Here is an 18,472-nt window from a genome sequence, read left to right on the forward strand (position 1 = left end):
TGATTCAATCATGGGCAAGAGTCCTCCAGGCTAGTCTTTACAAGTGTTCACAGAACTTTGGCGATAAAAAAGGCCTTTGTATTCTAGCAGAAAGTAGGCACTCAAATGAGGGTTGATACCCTAAACAGAAAAGGAAATGAATTTGATTTATTCTATGAACATCATCATCTGATTTTATTTTTACAACAAAGAGATAATACTTTAGGTTTCTATGTAGTAATGATAATATAATACACGCAGTTCATGAATTACATTCAATAAGGCATTTCTTAATCCCCTACTGCAAAGATCTCACGCAAAAACCATTATTGTGAATAAAATTTACACACGATAATGCATGGATAGAGAGAGAAAAATCCCTTCTAATCATTTTCAAATGAAAATGATAGTCTGTAACAATGAAAGCCAAAAAAGCCTGCCTCCCTTCAAGCAAGAACTAGCAGAGGACTGAACCAAACACCAGAGAACAGTTTTTCCCTATTTTCAGTCAATTAAGAAATGCATACTTTAAAGAGAAGCAAAATCTTTACAGGCATACTTTAATTTATACATACATCATATGTACTGAGGCAGAAGGTGATGAAAATAAACTTTCAGTAATAAAATGAAGCAAAGCGCTAGATAGCCCATTCTAGCAAATTACATACTCATACCCTCCTGCGAACTCTGGCTCAGCACGACCCAAAAGATGTGCAATGAAGTCTGTTTCACAGCAAACATGAATGTGTCGCTCATGTGGACAGCACCGCAAGCCTTCATAAAGTGCAGCACAGTAGCCCTTTTCTTTGCTGCAGTCGAGTTCACCAATAAGGATATTGTATGCTCGGAGGACTTTATTTTTGCAATCAGTGCAAAACCTGTTGAAAAGAAAAACCTCAAAATTAAGAACCGGCTGTGCAATTATCTCATGTGGCATATAACAGTATACTAGATGATGGCAGTCTCTCCCATCTACAGCATCCAAAAAAAGCCTCCATACACACATTTAAAACACATGCATGTAAGGTAAATACAAATTTAAGGATTGCATGAATACAGACAGATCTTCACTGGCAAATGATTTTTAAACTAGAGAAACACATAGCCTAAAAGAATGAGGCAGATACATACCTATGATTTCATAAAATGCATGCCCAGAAAGTATTAGTTGCCAAGAACTAGCATGTCTCCACTTCAAAAGCTATTTGCACAGGTCAGAAATAAAACAATAGAGGCAACAAACCAATGACTCTTGATTGGTTTTTTCTCTCTCCTTCCAGCCTCTGAAAACAGATGGTCTCTTCAGCCAGTAGACCTTGACTCCAATTTCTATTACAACATTTTAATATTTCACTAGCTAAGCATTTGAGGATGGGGTAGGCGTAGGGGTCGGGAGAAGAATGGGAAAGCGGTACACGTATTTTTAAATTTTCTGATTATTTCCAAAATGCCAAATTCTTCTAAAAAATGCCTATTTCTCAATAACAGACATAATATAGACAAAACATACATGGAAACTGGTTTAAACTTAAGTGTATAGTATATACTGTGACAAAAGTATAGAAGGGTTTGTGAATGTAGAGAAGAAACTTTATTTTAGAAACCAAATATCAATCAATCAGAAAGAAAGAATAGAGCCTGTTTTCTTAATCTTTTAATTCCTGGAACAAGAAGAACTTGGTCAGGTGAAAAAGCCACGCTCACAATAATAGTAACTGGCTAAGAAGATTAGTTAGGTGAAACAAGGAAATTTTGATCTCTTTGATTTAAATTCATCTCCCAAATGAGCTCATCTATGCGTATGGCTTCAACTAACATGTCTATAAAGATAATCTGTGACTCTACAGCTCCATTCAAATCTCTGCTATTGCCTGAGGGCCAGACCCATATTGAAAAGTGACAAGACATGACAGATGTCCAACAGGCAACACCTTAAACTCACTGTCCAAGGGTAACACTGCTCTATTCCTATGTTCCTTCTCAATCCCTGTTAAGAACATCGCCATTCACAGCCATTCAAAGTCACTCAGGCTGGAAATCTGAGTTAATTCCAACTTCTCCCTAGGTCTTCCTATTAAGGGTAGGGCCAACTAGTATTCATTCTTTCTTATTTCTCCTGTAGGTCCCTATTTTTCAATTCCCTCTGGCATTGTTTAAGTTGCCTACTATGTGTGTGTATGTGTGTATATATATATATATATATATATATATACACATACACACACACGTTTTTTGTTGTTTTTTTTTTTTGAGACAGAGTCTCTCTCTGTTGCCCAGGCTGGAATGCAGTGGCGCCATCTTGGCTCACTGCAACCTCTGCCTCCTGGGTTCAAGCGATTCTCCTGCCTCAGTCCCCCGAGTCACTGGGATTACAGGCACCCACCACTAAGCCCGGCAATTTTTTTGTGTTTTTTAGTAGAGAAAGGGTTTCGCCACGTTGGCCAGCCTGGTCTTGAACTCTTGACCTCAGGTAATCCACTCACCTTGGCCTCCCAAAGTGCTGGGATTGAGCTACCGCACCCGGCCCTTTTTTTTTTTTTTTTTTTTTTAAAGCTTCTTAACTGACTTTCCTGTTTCCACTCTTCCTAGCATTGATGCATCTCTTACACCAAAATAATTTTTCTAGCACGAATCTGATTATCTGTGTCTCAGCTTAAAAACCTTTCACCTGGCCAGGCGTAGTGGCTCACGCCTGTAATCCCAGCTCTTCGGGAGGCCGAGGCAGGCGGATCACCCGAGGTCGGGAGTTTGAGACCAGCCTGACCAACATGGAGAAACTCCGTCTCTAGTAAAATACAAAAATTAGCCAGGCGTGGTAGCGCATGCCTGTAATCCCCACTACTCTGGAGGCAGAGGAAGAATCGCTTGAACCCAGTAGGCGGAGGTTGCAGCGAGCTGAGATCACACCACTGCACTCCAGCCTGCGCAACAAGAGCGAAACTCTGTCTCAAAAAACAAAACAAAACAAAACAAAAACTTTTCAGTTGTCCCTATTATTAATACTTCTGATTTACGCTCTTCTTCGTGTTTTGTTTTTTAGACGGAGTTTCACTCTGTCACCCAGGCTGGAGTGCAGTGGGGCGATCTCGGCTCACTGCAACCCCCGCTCCCCAGGTTCAAGCGATTCTCCTGCCTCAGACTCCTGAGTAGCTGGGATTACAGGTTTCCACCACCATATCCAGCTGATTTTTGTGTGTTTTCAGTGCAGACAGCGTTTCACCATGTTGGCCGGGCTGGTCTTCAACTTCTGACCTCAAAGTTACTCACCTGCCTCGGCCTCCCAAAGTGTTGGGATTACAGGCGTCAGCCACCACGCCCGGCCTAGACTTCTTACTATAGTATTTACCCTTCTATAGCCATGTCTTTATTTCATGCACACACATTTTGCTGGACCAATAGTAGATAACGATTTTTTTTTTTGGTCTTTTTTTTTTTTTCCTTTTTGCGGAGAACAGGGTCTCATTATATTACCCAGGCAGGTCTCGAACTCCTGGGCTCAAGCTATCCTCCCGCCTCTGCCTCCCTGAGAGCTGGGATTACAGGCGTGAGCCACCGCGCCCGGCCAAATAACGATTTCTTAAAATGAAGATATGGACTGGATACAGTGGCTCACATCTGTAATCCCAGCACTTTGGGAGGCCGAGGAGGGTGGATCATCAGGAGTTTGAGACCAGCCCGGCCAACATGGTGAAACCCCGTTTCTACTAAAAATACAAAAATTAGCTGGGTGTGGTGGCACACACCTGTAATCCTAGCTACTCAGGAGGCTGAGGCATGAGAATTGCTTGAACCTGGGAGGCAGAGGTTGCAGTGAGCCAAGATCATGCTATTGCACTCCAGCCTGGGTGACAAAAGCAAAACTCCATCTCAAAAATAAAAAAATGAATATATGTTAAATTAGAGGCTCTAAGTCCACTTGGTAAACAGAGGCAATAATACTGACAAATAATGTTAAATTATTTTATTTCACTGAAGTTTTAAATATGGGCAAAAAATACACAAAAATTAACACAAAATGGATTAAAAACCTAAATGTTAACATCTGAAAACCATAAAACTCCCAGAAGAAAACATAGGGATTCTTCATGACATTGGACTAAGTGATGATTTCTTGGCTATGACACCATAAGCACACATGCACAACAAAAACAGACGCTTCTCTGAGAAAACACCAAATGGTGGATGACGCTGGTGGCAGCCGGCGAGGGTGGAGCCTGGGAAGGGGAAACGTAGTGGCTTCCGTGGAGGTTTCAGCAGTGGCATCCGGGGCCGGAGCCGGGACTGAGGTCATGGAACTCATGGAGGCAAGGCCGAGGATAAGGAGTGGATGCCTATCACCAAGCTGGGCCGCCTGGTCAAGCACATGAAGATCAAGTCCCTGGAGGATATCTACCTCTTCTCCCTGCCCATCAAGGAATCTGAGATCACTAACTTTTTCCTGGGGGCCTGCCTCTCTCAAGGACGAGGTTTTGAAAATTATGCCAGTGCAAGAAGCAGACCCACGCCGGCCAGTGCACCAGGTTCAAGATGTTTGTTGCCATCATGGACTACAATGGCCACGTTGGTCTGGGTGTTAAGTGCTCCAAGGAGGTGGCCACGGTCATCCGCGGGGCCATCATCCTGGCCAAGCTCTCCATTGTCCCTGTGCGCAGAGGCTACTGGGGGAACAAGATCAGCAAGCCCCACATCGTCCCTTGCAAGGTGACAGGACACTGCGGCTCTGTGCTGGTGCGCCTCATCCCTACGCCCAGGGCACTGGCATCGTCTCAGTGCCTGTACCCAAGAAGCTGCTCACGATGGCTGGTATTGATGACAACTACACCTCGGCCAGGGGCTGCACTGCCACCCTGGGTAACTACACCAAGGACACCTTAGATGCCATCTCTAAGACCTATAGCTATGTGACTCCCGACCTCTGGAAGGAGAATACATTCATCAAGTCTTCCTGTCAGGGATTCACTAACCACCTCGTCAAGACCCACACCAGAGTCTCCATGCAGAGGACCCAGGCTCCAGTTGTGGTTTTTATACAAGAAAAATAAAGTGAATTAAGCCTGAAAAAAAAATACTACAGTCGTGTCACTTAACAATGGGACACATTCTGAGAAATGCATTGTTAGCTATTTTATTGCTGTGTGAACATCAGGGTGTACTTACACAAACCTAGGTGGTATATATATTTTTTTCACATGGAAAACCAAATGTCCCAACACTATTACTGAATATTAATCATTTCCTCAACTTGATCTGAAATGCCATACAGCAGGTTTCTATATGCAGTATGCTCCATTATAATCTTATGGGCCCACTGTCATGTATGTGGTCCATCACTGACCAAAATGTCATCATGTAGCACATGACTGTACATTAAACTTAAAAACTTCAGCACAGCAAAGATGATCAACAGAGTAAAAAGGCAACCCAAAGAATGGGAAAAAATATTTGCAAACCATATATTGAATAAGAGGTTAATAGCCAGAATATAAAGAACCACTATAACTCAATCACAAAAAAATAGCCTAATTTAAAAATAGGCACAGCTGTGATCATGCCACTTCACTCCAGCCTGGGCAACAGAGCAAGACCCTATCTCAAAAAAATAAAATAATTTAAAAGTAAATAAATAAATGGGCAAAGCATGAATAGACATTTCTCCAAAGATGATATACAAATGGCCAGCAAACATATGAAAAGATGCTCAACATCACTTATCATCAGGAAAATGCAAATCAAAAACACAATGAGATATCACCTTAAACCAATTAGAATGACCGCTATCAAAACAACAACAAATAACAAGTGTTATCGAGGATGTGAAGAAATTTAAACCCTTATGCACTGTTGGCAGGAATGTAAGACGGTACAGCTGCTATGGAAACCAGTATGGAAGTTCTTCAAAATAAAACTACCACACAATCCAGGAATCCCACTTTTAGGTATATATCCAAAAGAACTGATACCAGGATCTTGAAAAGATATTTACACACTCATGTTCATTGCAGCATTATTGACAATAGGCAAAATGTGAGAGCAACCTTAAATGTCCATCAATGTATGAATGGATAAAGAAATGCGAATAGCCAGGTGTGGTGGCTCACACCTGTAATACCAGCACTTTGGGAGGCCCAGGCGAGTGGATCACTTGAGGTCAGGAGTTCGAGATCAGCTTGACCAACATGGTGAAACCTGTTTCTACTAAAAATACAAAAATTAGCCGGGCATGGTGGTGCGTGCCTGTAATCCCAGCTACTCAGGAGGCTGAGGCAGGAGAATCGCTTGAACCCGGGAGGCGGAGGTTGCAGTGAGCCGAGATCAAGCCACTGTACTCCTGCCTAGGCAACAGAGCAAGACTCCGTCTCAAAAAAAAAAAAAAGAAAAAAGAAAAAAGAAATGTGAATAATGTCACAGATACTGTGACACTGCCCATTTTTAAATGTCACAGTATTGTGACATTTTTCAGCTTTTAAGGGGGAATCCTGTCATAGGCTACAACACAGATGAATCTTAGAGATATCTAAGTACTGTCTTAGATAATGGCTAAGTAAAATAAGCCAATCACAAAAATTCAAGTGCTATATTATTCCAATTACATGAGCTATCTAAAATAATTAAACTCAGAAAGAAGAATTGTGGTTGCTAAGGGGTAAGGGGAGAAAAAAGGTGTTGTTCAATGGGTACAGTTTTAGTTGAGATGAAAAAGTTGCAGAGATTTGTTGTACAACAATGTGCATATAGTTAACAATATTGCAATGTACACTTAAAAACTGTTTAAAAGGTAAATTTATGTTTCATGGGTTTTTTTTGTTTTTTTTTTTGAGACGGAGTCTCACTCTGTTGCCAAGGCTTGAGTGCAGTGGTGCAATCTTGGCTCACTGCAAGCTACACCTCCTGGGTTCACGCCATTCTCCTGCCTCAGCCTCACGAGTAGCTGGGACTATAAGCGCCTGCCATCACGCCCAGATAATTTTTTTTAAATTATTTTTAGAAGAGACGGGGTTTCACTGTGTTAGCCAGGATGGTCTCAATCTCCTGACCTCGTGATCCGCCCACCTCGGTCTCCCAAAGTGCTGGGATCACAGGCGTGAGTCACCGCGCCCAGCCTGTTTCACATTTTTTGAGACAGGGTCTCACTCTGTTGCCCAGGCTGGAGTGCAGTGGCATACTCTTGGCTGGCTATAGCCTCAACCTACCTAGTAGGCTCAGGTGATCCTCCCCGCCTCATCCACCTGAGTACCTGGGACTACAGGTGTGTGCCACCACGCATGGCTAATTTTTGTATTCAGTGTAGAGACAGGGTTTTGCCATGTTGCCCAGGCTAGTCTTGAACTCCTAGGCTCAAACAATCCACCCGCCTCAGTCTCCCAAAATGCTGAACTGTGAGACACCGTGCCTAGCCTCATTTTGTATTCTTTTAAAACACACACACACACACACACGTGGAACAGAAAGTCTCTCCCTTAGGAGAGAAAAAACAGACACAGAAATAACAACAAATACTTTCACATTTTCAGGTTATGAACAGCAAGTTCACATTTTCAGGTAATTAAATGGTCAAATGTCAAAGAGAACAATAATAAACTTGAAATATTTCCCCCCATTTTACTGCTTTATACTCTCAGAGTAGTTTAATATATGTTTGATTGTACAACCATAAGCGTAAGTAAATAGCAAATTAAAAATAGGATATAAAAGCTGTAAAAGAGATTTTTTCCCATTTGCAAAAGTAGCATTGCATAGGAATTTTTTAAATCTTTTTTTTTTTTGAGACAGAGGCTCAGTCTGTCACCCAGGCTGAAGTGCAGTTGCATGATCACAGCTCACTGCAGCCTCAGCCTTCCTGGGCTCAAGTGATCCTCCCACCTCATTCTCCCGAGTAGGTGAAACTACAGGCGTGTCACCACACCCAGCTAATTTTTTAATTTAATTTTTTTTTTTTTGAGACAGAGTCTCGCTCTGTCACTCAGGCTGGGGTGCAGTTGCATGATCACGGCTCACTGCAGCCTCAGCCTTCCTGGGCTCAAGTGATCCTCCCACCTCATTCTCCCAAGTAGGTGAAACTACAGGCGTGTCACCATACCCAGCTAATTTTTTTATTTTGTTTATTTATTTATTTTTATTTTTATTTTTTTTGAGACAGTCTCGCTCTGTCACCCAGGCTGGAGTTCAGTGGCACGAACTCGGCTCACTGCAAGCTCCGCCTCTTGGGTTCACGCCATTCTCCTACCTCAGCCTCCCAAGTAGCTGGGACTACAGGCACCTGCCACCACACCTAGCTAATTTTTTGTATTGTTAGTAGAGACGGGGTTTCACCATGTTAGCCAGGATGGTCTCGATCTCCTGACCTCATGATCAGCCCACTTCGGCCTCCCAAAGTGCTGGGATTACAGGTGTGAGCCACCACACCTGGCCTATTTATTTTTTGTGTGGTTTTTTTTTTTGAGACAGAGTCTTGCTCTCTAGCCTAGGCTGGAGCACAATGGCGTGATCTGGCTCACCGCAACCTCCTCCTTTCAGGTTAAGTGATTCTCCCGCTGCAGCCTCCTGAGTAGCTGGAATTACAGGCACACATCACCAAGCCCGGCTAATTTTTGTATTTTTAGTAGAGACGGGGTTTCACCATGTTGGCCAAGCTGGTCTCGAACTCCTGACCTCGTGATCCACCCACCTCTGCCTCCCAAAGTGCTGGGATTACAGGAGTGAGCCATCGCACCTGGCCTTTATAAATGGGTCTCCCTATGCTGCCCAAGCTGGTATTGAACTCCTGAACTCAAGTGATCCCTCTGCCTTGGCTTCCCAAAGTGTTGGAATTATAGGTGTGAGCTACAATGCCCAGCCTTAAAAAACCTTTATAAGGCAGAGGTTTCAGTTTATTAACACCTCATTTCTAATGATGTTCTATCACTTCTCAGCCTTTTGACTAAAATCAAGTGTAGTATCTGACTATGTTCTACCATAAAACTTTTTTAGTCAAATTAGCCAGGCGTGATGGCAGGCACCTGTAGTCCCAGCTACTTGGGAGGCTGAGGCAGGAGAATGGCGTGAACCCAGGAGGTGGAGCTTGCAATGAACTGAGTTCGCGCCACTGCACTCCAGCCTGGGTGACAGAGCGAGACTCTGTCTCAAAAAAAATATAAATAAATAAATAAATAAATAAATAAATAAATAAATAAATAAACAAAAAATAAAAAATAAAAAAATTAGCTGGGTGTGACACACCTGTAATCTCACTCTGTCACCTAGGCTGGAGTGCAGCGGCACAATCTTGGCTCACTGCAACCTCTGTCTCCCAGGTTCTAGCAATTCTCATGTCTTAGCTTCCTGAGTAGCTGGGATTACAGAAGTGCACCATGCCTGGCTAATTTATGTATTTTCGGTAGAGATGGGGTTTCACGATGTTGGCCAGGCTGGTCTCAAACTCCTGGCCTCATGTGATCTGCCCATCTCGGCCTCCCAAAGTGCTAGGATTACAGGCATGAGCCACCATGCCCGGCCTCTACCATAATTCTTAACCGGCTGAATAGTGTTATCAAATCTTTATTATGAATTTTTTTTTTTAAAAAAAGTAGATACCACCAAAAAGGTAAATTATTTAGGTATTTATAGATCATTTTAAACTGATTATACCCCCCAAACTCAAATTGTACCTACAATAAGAACTGGAAACACAGGAATGAGGAATTGCAAATCTGTCATGCAAACATTCTCTGATGTGCTTAACTATGTGCCATGTACTGTTCTAAACAAGCATTACTATGTATCATCCCCACAACAAATTTAATTTAATCCTACAATAAATCCTGTAAGATCAGTACTCTCATTATTTTTGTCTTTTTTTTTTTTTGAGACAAGGGTCTCACTCTGTTGCCCAGGGGGGAGTTCAGTGGCACAATCATAGCTCACGATAACCTCGAACTCTTAGGCTCAAGAGATCCTCCTGTCTTAGCCTTCCAATTAACTCAGGCTACAGGCACACCACCCTCCAACCGCACCCGCTACCCTACTCTGTGAATTTGATTATTTATTTATTTTTGAGACAGAGTCTCGCTCTGCCACCCAGGCTGGAGTGCAATGGTGCGATCTCGGCTCACTGCAACCTCTGCCTCTCAGGTTCAAGCGATTCTCCTGCCTCAGCCTCCCGAGTAGCTGGGACTACAGGCACTCGCCACTACGCCCAGCTAATTTTTCTAATTTTTGTGGAGTCGGGGTTTCACCATCTTGGCCAGGCTGGTCTGGAACTCCTGACCTCAGGTGATCCACCCACCTCAGCCTCCCAAAGTGCTGGGATTAGAGGCATGAGCCACTGCGCCAAGCTGCTAATCTTATTTTAATTTTTATTATTTTTGAGATGGGGTTTCACTCTGTTGCCCAAGCTGGAGTACAGTGGTACAGTCATGGCCACTGTGATTATGGTGCACCATCAACCTCTTGGGCTCAAGTGATACACTCTAACCTCAGCCTCTCCAGTAGTAGGACCACAGGTTTGTGCCACCATGGCAGCTAATTTTTCTGCTTTGTTGTAGAGACGGGGTTTTACCATGTTGTCTAGGCTGGTCTAAAACTCCTGGGCTCAAACCATCTACCTGACTTGGCCTCCCAAAGTGCTGGAACTACAGGTGTGAGCCACCATGCCCAGCCTGTTTTTTTAAAGAAGAAAAAAATTGAGGTGCAGAAAAGTCAACTAACTTGTACAGCTACAATTAGTAGAATCCAGATGCAATACAATCTCCCTAAATTCATCACTCACTGCTTTAATTAATCACTCTCAACCATACTTTCTCACTACCATTAAGATATTTATAAAATGGACTAAAATCCATCTAAAAATGCTAAAACATTAACCATAAACATAGGAAAATCTACAAAACCATTATAGGAAACTCCAAAACATGCGCTCTAATAACTTGTCATTTATCACCCACAAAAACTATCTTTTGGATCAACTCATATTTAAAGAGGAAGGATATATGTTTTATGTCTGTATTGTCCCTGCAAAACTCCAAATAAGTGGCACATTCTCTACTCTCTTGGGCATAATCCACCAAAAAGGCAAAGAAAGAAAGCTTTTGAGAAAAGAAAAACACCAATAAACTTGGTATGCGGGTGAAGTCATTAGCTTACTGCCACATAAAGTAATGACACCAGTTTTTATCATTCACTTGATTTTTAAAGGCACTCCCAAAATAATTGAGTATATGTATCTCAAAGTCAAAGGACATACAACCACAAACACAACATGTAACAAATTTAAACAGTAGAACCGCCCCAAGAACACCATCTCTAGATGGCTCCCTTACCAGTTTCTTTTTTTTTTTTGAGACGGAATCTTGCTTTGTCAGAGTGCAGTGGCACAATCTTGGCTCACTGCAACGTCTGCCTCCTGGTTTCAAGCAATTCACTTGCCTCAGCCTCCCAAGTAGCTGGGACTACAGGTGCTTGCCACCACGCCTAGCTAACTTTTACATTTTTAGTAGACACGGAGTTTTGCCATGTTGGCCAGGCTGGTATCGAACTCCTGACCTCAGGTGATCCACCTGCCTCAGACTCCCAAAGTGCTGGGATTACAGACATGAACCAACACGTCTGGCTCACCAGTCTCCTTTTCTACTGCACTCTCCTTATTAATTTCCAAATGTTAATGACACTTAGAAAATTCCTTTGTAGGCCAGGCGCAGTGGCTCACTCCTGTAATCCCAGCACTTTGGGAGGCTGAGGAGGGTGGATCACAAGTCAGGAGATTGAGACCATCCTGGCCAACATGGTGAAACCCCGTCTCTACTAAAAATACAAAAAAAAAAGAAAAAAAAGAAAAAAAAAAAATTAGCCAGGCATGGTGGCGTTTGCCTGTAATCCCAGCTATTCAGGGGGCTGAGGCAGGAGAATCTCTTGAACCAGGGAGTCGGCAGTTACAGTGAGCTGAGATTGAGCCACTGCATTCCAGCCTGGCGACAGAGCAAGACCCTGTCAGAAAAGGACAGGACAGGACAGGACAGGACAGGACAGGACAGGACAGGAAAGGAAAGGAAAGGAAAAGAAAAGAAAAGAAAATTCCTTTGTAAAAGTAGTGTTCTATAAAGAAAAATCTGAACTTACTTTTACAGTAACGAAACACATGAATACCAACTCTCTTTTGGGGTCCTGACAATGACAGAAGAAATACTTCAAATATTAAGTAAAAAGCTACTAATTTAATATTGAAAATGCTATCATAGGCTGGGCACAGCTCATGCCTGTAATCTCAGCACTTTGGGAGGTCGAGGCAGGTGGATCACCTGAGATCAGGAATTCGAGACCAGCCTGACCAACATGGCAAAACCTGGTCTCTACTAAAAATACAAAACTTAGCCGGGCGTGGTGGCATGAGCATGTAGTCCCAGCTACTCAGGAGGCTGAGGCAGGAGAATTGTTGGAACCCGGGAGGCTGTGGCCGCAGTGATCCGAGGTCTCGCCACTGCATTCCAGCCTGGGTGACAGAGCGAGACACCATCTCAAAAAGAAAAAGAAAAAAAAAATTACAAAATAGGAGATGCTGGCTCAACACAAGAAGGCTAACCCTGAGAGTCATCCCATAAAGCAATTGTCTTGGCCAGGCGCAGTGGCTCATGCATGTAATTCCAGCACTTTGGGAGGCTGAGGTTGGCGGATCACAAGGTCAGGAGACTGAGACCATCCTGGCCAACATAGTGAAACCCCATCTCTACTAAAAATACAAAAATTAGCTGGGCATGGCGGCATTTGCCTGTAATCCCAGCTACTTGAGAGGCTGAGGCAGGAGAATCTCTTGAACCTGGGAGGCAGAGGTTGCAGTGAGCCAAGATTACACCACTGTACTCCAGCCTGGCAACAGAGCTAGACTCCATCTCAAAAAAAAAAAAAAAAAAAAAAAAAAAAAGGAACTGCCTACTCTAACATTAAGCTCTGCCTAGTGCCAAGTATTAAAGGGAAGGCTAGAATGCTATTATACAAAGGAGGTCAGTGACAGGCCATTTTAGGTGACTGACAGATAAGGTACCTTCCACATTAAACTGGAACAACCATCAGACTTACCTGTGTTTTCGTAGATATGTTTCTAGCGTTTCTAAAAGACAACTTGAGTCAATTAAAACTACTTCATCCCTGCATTCCTGGGACATTAGTTCCCATACATCCATCCAACAACCTCTGTAAAAAGAACAAATATTAATGAAAAAGGAGAATACAGAAGGGTAAAACATTAAAAAAACAAAAAACAGAGTAAAGTATTACTTGATTTTACCTGGCTGTTCCCTGGAAAGGTCCATAATGGAAAATGATCCTACACTTGCTGTCCTTCCTGTGGTCTTCACTACTTCTCTTATCTGTACTTAACTTCTCTGAACTGACACTGCTACTGCTCCCTTCACTGTAGTATAGTATAGTACAAAGCTTAGTGACACTGAGATAATCTGAAGAAATAATTTCTATAGTCTAAATTAAAATCATGAACACTTTAATGATTAAGATATTAGAACATGTTTACAAATTATATATGATTACATACTCATTATATTAATATAATGTTCATTTAAATGTGTGCTCATATCTTTATATAAAAACTTCTGCTTGATATCAAGTTTATCTGATACAATTTAACAACATTTGTAGTTATCAAGACAGCAACTGGTTAATAAACTAAGTATCCTATGAGCAAATATTGTTGGAATGTTCTCAAGTTAAAATGACTGAAAAAATTATCAAGTATTTTCCCTTATAAACACAGACCAATCTTCCACAAATAGAAAATTCTAAAAAGTTTTTGTCTACTTAATGAGATCATCATCAATTTTTTTTTTTTTTTTTTTTAACTTTTATTTTGTAGACACGAGGTCTCTGCTGTGTTGCCCAGGCTGGTCTCAAACCCCTGACCCCAAGCCATTCTCCCACCTCAGCCTCCCAAAGCACTGGGATTACAGGTGTGAGCCGCCACGCCCAGCTCTATTTTTTTTTTTGTAATCACTCTGTTTTAAAGCTAATCCACGGTAACAAAACTATTATCTACCTTCACATGTACAAGTAGCTGGGAAAGTCATAGATTAATTACAGTGAATAAGTTTTAAATGTACTAAAATAAAAATAGTACACTAAGATGAACACTTTATACAGCCTAAATTAGTAAGAACTATGTGGCAAATTTTTTTTTGAGACAGACCCTTGCTTTGTCACTCAGGCTGGAATGCAGTGGCATGATCTTGGCTCAGTGCAACCCCACCCCTGCAGGGCTCAAGTGATCCTCCCACCTCAGCCTCCCGAATAGCTAGGACCATAGGCGTGTATCACCACACCTGGTTATTTATTTATTTATTTATTGTATTTTTTAAGTAGAGACAGCAGGGTCTTGTCATGTTGCCCAGGCTGAGCTCAAGCAATCCACCCACCTCGGCATTCCAAAGGGCTGGGATTACAGGCGTAAGCCACCACGCCCAGCTCTATACAATTTTTTTTTAACAAACTTACTAAAAACTTCCCACTCTCCCTCCCCAGCAGGGTTCAACTTCGGTATGAAAATTGCCACATATAAGCCGGGCGCGGTGGCTCAAGCCTGTAATCCCAGCACTTTGGGAGGCCGAGACGGGCGGATCACGAGGTCAGGAGATCGAGACCATCCTGGCTAACACGGTGAAACCCCATCTCTACTAAAAATACAAAAAACTAGCCGGGCGAGGTGGCGGGCGCCTGTAGTCCCAGCTACTCCGGAGGCTGAGGCAGGAGAATGGCGTAAACCCGGGAGGCGGAGCTTGCAGTGAGCTGAGATCTGGCCACTGCACTCCAGCCCGGGCTACAGAGCAAGACTCCGTCTCAAAAAAAAAAAAAGAAAATTGCCACATATTTTGCCTTGTTGCAGCACATTTATCTTGGACCGGCATTCCAAGGGAAATGTGGGTTTATATTCTTTTCAATGACAGCCTTCTTGATCTTTCATGACTCTGAACAACTGCCTCCTGTCTGTTCTTCTGCAGGTCTCAGTACAGTCCTAGAAATTCATTACACCTTGGATGCTAGAGACGGAAAAACCTCTGAACTTTTAACTTACTCTATGTAGCTAAACGGGTATTTCTCAACCCTCTGCTCAAAATATAAGTTATCCACACAATTCAGCTCTGTACTCTCTCTCACAATGGCTCAAGCTAAGGTTTAGCTCCCCTTATTTGTGACAACAAAAACATCTGTTCCACTTTCCATGCTGCATCCTTCTATTCTCAACTCTGATATTTCCTTTTTGAGACAGAGTGTCACTCTGTCACCCAGGCTGGAGTGCAGTGGTGTGATCTCAGCTCACTGCAACCTCTGCCTCCCGGGTTCAAGCGATTCTCCTGCCTCAGCCTCCCAAGTAGCTGGGACTACAGGTGTGTGCTACCACACCTGGCTAATTTTTGTATTTTTAGTAGAGACGGGGTTTCATCATATTGGCCAGGCTGGTCTCAAACTCCTGACCTCGTGATCTGCCCGCATCGGCCCCCCAAAGTGCTGGGATTACCCGTGTGAGCCACTGCGCCCAGCCCCTCTTTTACTAACTATACTTGATTAGTATAATGCATAATTTCCCAGAACTGAAAAACTCTCAAACTCAAGTTCTCATAATTGAGGGAAAGGTTCATAAAGAGAAATCAGAGTTGAAGAATGATTATTATATCATTAGAATGCGAAAGCATTTTTTTTTTTTTTTTTTTAAGAAAAAAGCTCTATAAAAAAAATCTGTATCTCGGCCGGGTGCGGTGGCTCAAGCCTGTAATCCCAGCACTTTGGGAGGCCGAGACGGGCGGATCACGAGGTCAGGAGATCGAGACCATCCTGGCTAACACGGTGAAACCCCGTCTCTACTAAAAAATACAAAAAACTAGCCGGGCGAGGTGGCGGGCGCCTGTAGTCCCAGCTACTCGGGAGGCTGAGGCAGGAGAATAGCGTAAACCGGGGAGGCGGAGCTTGCAGTGAGCTGAGATCCAGCCACTGCACTCCAGTCTGGGCGACAGAGCGAGACTCCGTCTCAAAAAAAAAAAAAATCTGTATCTCAAAACATTCCAGACCTTATGCTGTTTATTATTCTTTTAAGATCAAGCTTCCTAAAAAAATAACCTTTCCACTTTCTGGTTCTGCTCCCAAGCACCGCTTACACCATAACAACCTTACATCGCATTCGCTTTTGCATCACTGCAACCTGGATTCTGCTTCCACTCAATCACTAGCTCAGCTCATCAAGATCACCAGTTATCTCAGTGTTACTAAATCCAACGTCCACTTCTGGGTCCTTGATGACTTGGCAGCATTTAACACAGCTGATCAGACTTCCTTGGAACACTTTTACACCTTGGTTTCCTTCTACCTATCTGGCTACTTTCTCAGGTTTCTTTACTAATTTCTTTTCTACCATTAAATTCCTCAGAATTCTTTTACTCTCTTTCCCTTTAGGTGATCTTCCATAACACTCTCTAAGATACTCCAGGCCTACAACTCCAGCCTAGATCCTTCTTCCAGATCTCAAACTTACTCCTAGACAGACAATAACCTGGGTTTACTTGCATAGATGAGAGAACACTCTCAGAAAGGCTGACCTAGGTTGCTATTTATTAGGCTAAAACCTAATCAACTGTATTATACTTTCTCTGGAAATAGACTAAACAAATTTAAAAAGCTATGGGGGGTGGGGACGTAGCAGTAGGAGGGGGAGTGGAAATACATAAAATGGAGAATAGTAGTAGCATTTAATAGTGGTGACCATCCAAGGGAGAGGGAGCCTTGGATAAGCATCCTGTACTGCTTAGCCTGCTATCCATGTGGCCTGTGGGAATAACTGAAGCTACCTTAGTAAAGAGACAGACACTGCTTAAGATGAATTAAGTCCATTCACACTGATTCCATACTCAGCAAACAGCCTTTTAAAACATATGACTTCCCATGTAGTGGAACTGTAGCTAGAAGGGGATGTAAAATCTGTGGTTTGTTTCTTAAGCTGAAAGATAGAAAAACAGAGCTGTATGTAAATTTAACTAAAGTAGGTAACTGAATAAGCAAAGTGATTGAAAACAAAGGAGATGGAGTGCAGAACAAGAGTGGAAGGACTGGTCTTTGAAGAAAGGCAGCAATGAGCGCAGATGCATAAGATGCTGGGCTACTTGCTTTTCAGTTCATCAACAAAGAATATGCTTAACAGAAAAGAGGTACCAGAAGGCAAGCTCCTTACTATATCATACCACTCTATGCCTTCAGCCAACAGGTCATTCTATAATGTGAAAAATTAGCCTGTACTCTGCATTTAGAGTCAGAAATTATCTGAAGTTACTGACAAATCTGAGAAGGAAGAATGAGCTGATGAAAAAACAAAAAATAGAGGGCCGGGCGCGGTGGCTCAAGTCTGTAATCCCAGCACTTTGGAAGGCCGAGACCGGCGGATCACGAGGTCAGGAGATCGAGACCATCCTGGCAAACACGGTGAAACCCCGTCTCTATTAAATACAAAAAAACTAGCCGGGCGAGGTGGTGGGCGCCTGTAGTCCCAGCTACTTGGGAGGCTGAGGCCGGAGAATGGCGTGAACCCGGGAGGCGGAGCTTGCAGTGAGCTGAGATCCGGCCACTGCACTCCAGCCTGGGTGACAGAGCGAGACTCCGTCTCAAAAAAAAAAAAAAAGAAAAGAAAAGAAAAAACAAAAAATAAAACATTTTTAAAAGATACTGACAAATCAGACTGGGCACGGTGGCTCACGCCTGTAATCCCAACACTTTGGGAGGCCAAGGTGGGTTGATCACCTGAGGTCAGGAATTCAAGACAAGCCTGGTCAACCTGGTGAAACCTCGTGTCTACTAAAAATACAAAAACTAGCTGGACGTGGTGGCGGGCACCTGCAATCCCAGCTACTCAGGAGGCTGAGGCAGGAGAATCACTTGAACCCAGGAAGCGGAAATTGCAGTGAGCCAAGATCAAGCTATTGCACTCCAGCCTGGGTGACAAAGGGAAACTCCATCTCAAAAAAAAAAAAAAAAAAAAAAAAAAAGAAAAGAAAGAAAGAAAAAAGATACTGACAAATCAAGTAGCAAAATAACAACTGTCCTTAAGAAAACTTCTTTTCTTAAGGCCACAAGAACATAATGTGTGGTTCCTGTTCAGAGCCTAATTCATACAAACTAATGTTCAAAAAAAAAAAAAAAAAAAACAAAACAGAAACAGGGAATATCTGAGTATGAACTGGGTATTCAAGTGTTACACTTAATTTTGTCAGGCATGGCCGGGCGCGGTGGCTCCCGCCTGTAACCCCAGCACTTTGGGAGGCCAAGGCAGGTGGATTACCTGAGGTCGGGAGTTCAAGACCAGCCTGACCAACATGAAGAAACCCCGTCTCTACTAAAAATACAAAATTAGCCAGGTGCGGTGGCACGTGCCTGTAATCCCAGCTACTCAGGAGGCTGAGGCAGGAGAATCGCTTGAACCCGGGAGGCGCAGGTTACGGTGAGCCAAGATCGCGCCATTGCACTCCAGCCTGGGCAAAAA

At 43.0% G+C, this 18,472-nt stretch overlaps 1 protein-coding gene and 2 long non-coding RNA genes across 13 annotated transcripts in view; 1 reads left to right on the forward strand and 2 right to left on the reverse strand.

Moving 5' to 3' along the window:
• Nucleotides 1–18,472, reverse strand: part of GGNBP2 (gametogenetin binding protein 2) — a 53,721-nt gene that overhangs the window by 13,379 nt on the left and 21,870 nt on the right. For 3 of the 10 annotated variants that reach the window (XM_015119454.3, XM_015119452.2, XM_077970825.1), the window contains 3 exons: nucleotides 13,232–13,357; nucleotides 13,024–13,137; nucleotides 648–857 (listed from right to left, as the gene is read on the reverse strand). In XM_015119454.3, coding sequence (XP_014974940.1) covers nucleotides 648–857; nucleotides 13,024–13,137; nucleotides 13,232–13,357 — 450 coding nt within the window. The remainder of the gene's footprint in view (nucleotides 1–647; nucleotides 858–13,023; nucleotides 13,138–13,231; nucleotides 13,358–18,472) is intronic. The other 7 variants (XM_028836228.2, XM_015119456.3, XM_077970827.1 and 4 more) reach the window with 3 other exon arrangements.
• On the reverse strand, nucleotides 10,308–11,796 carry LOC144335455 (uncharacterized). 2 transcript variants are annotated; one of them, XR_013406331.1, is made up of 2 exons: nucleotides 11,687–11,796; nucleotides 10,308–11,531 (listed from the first exon to the last, which is right to left on the reverse strand). It is a non-coding gene; the product is annotated as an uncharacterized LOC144335455 (long non-coding RNA). The 2 variants fall into 2 exon arrangements; XR_013406332.1 differs by having other exon boundaries at nucleotides 11,677–11,796.
• Nucleotides 14,499–17,904, forward strand: LOC144335459 (uncharacterized). Its single transcript, XR_013406341.1, has 3 exons — nucleotides 14,499–15,265; nucleotides 16,333–17,386; nucleotides 17,739–17,904. It is a non-coding gene; the product is annotated as an uncharacterized LOC144335459 (long non-coding RNA).

This window comes from Macaca mulatta, chromosome 16 (assembly GCF_049350105.2).
Source record: "Macaca mulatta isolate MMU2019108-1 chromosome 16, T2T-MMU8v2.0, whole genome shotgun sequence".
In the NCBI taxonomy this organism is placed as follows: domain Eukaryota; kingdom Metazoa; phylum Chordata; class Mammalia; order Primates; family Cercopithecidae; genus Macaca; species Macaca mulatta.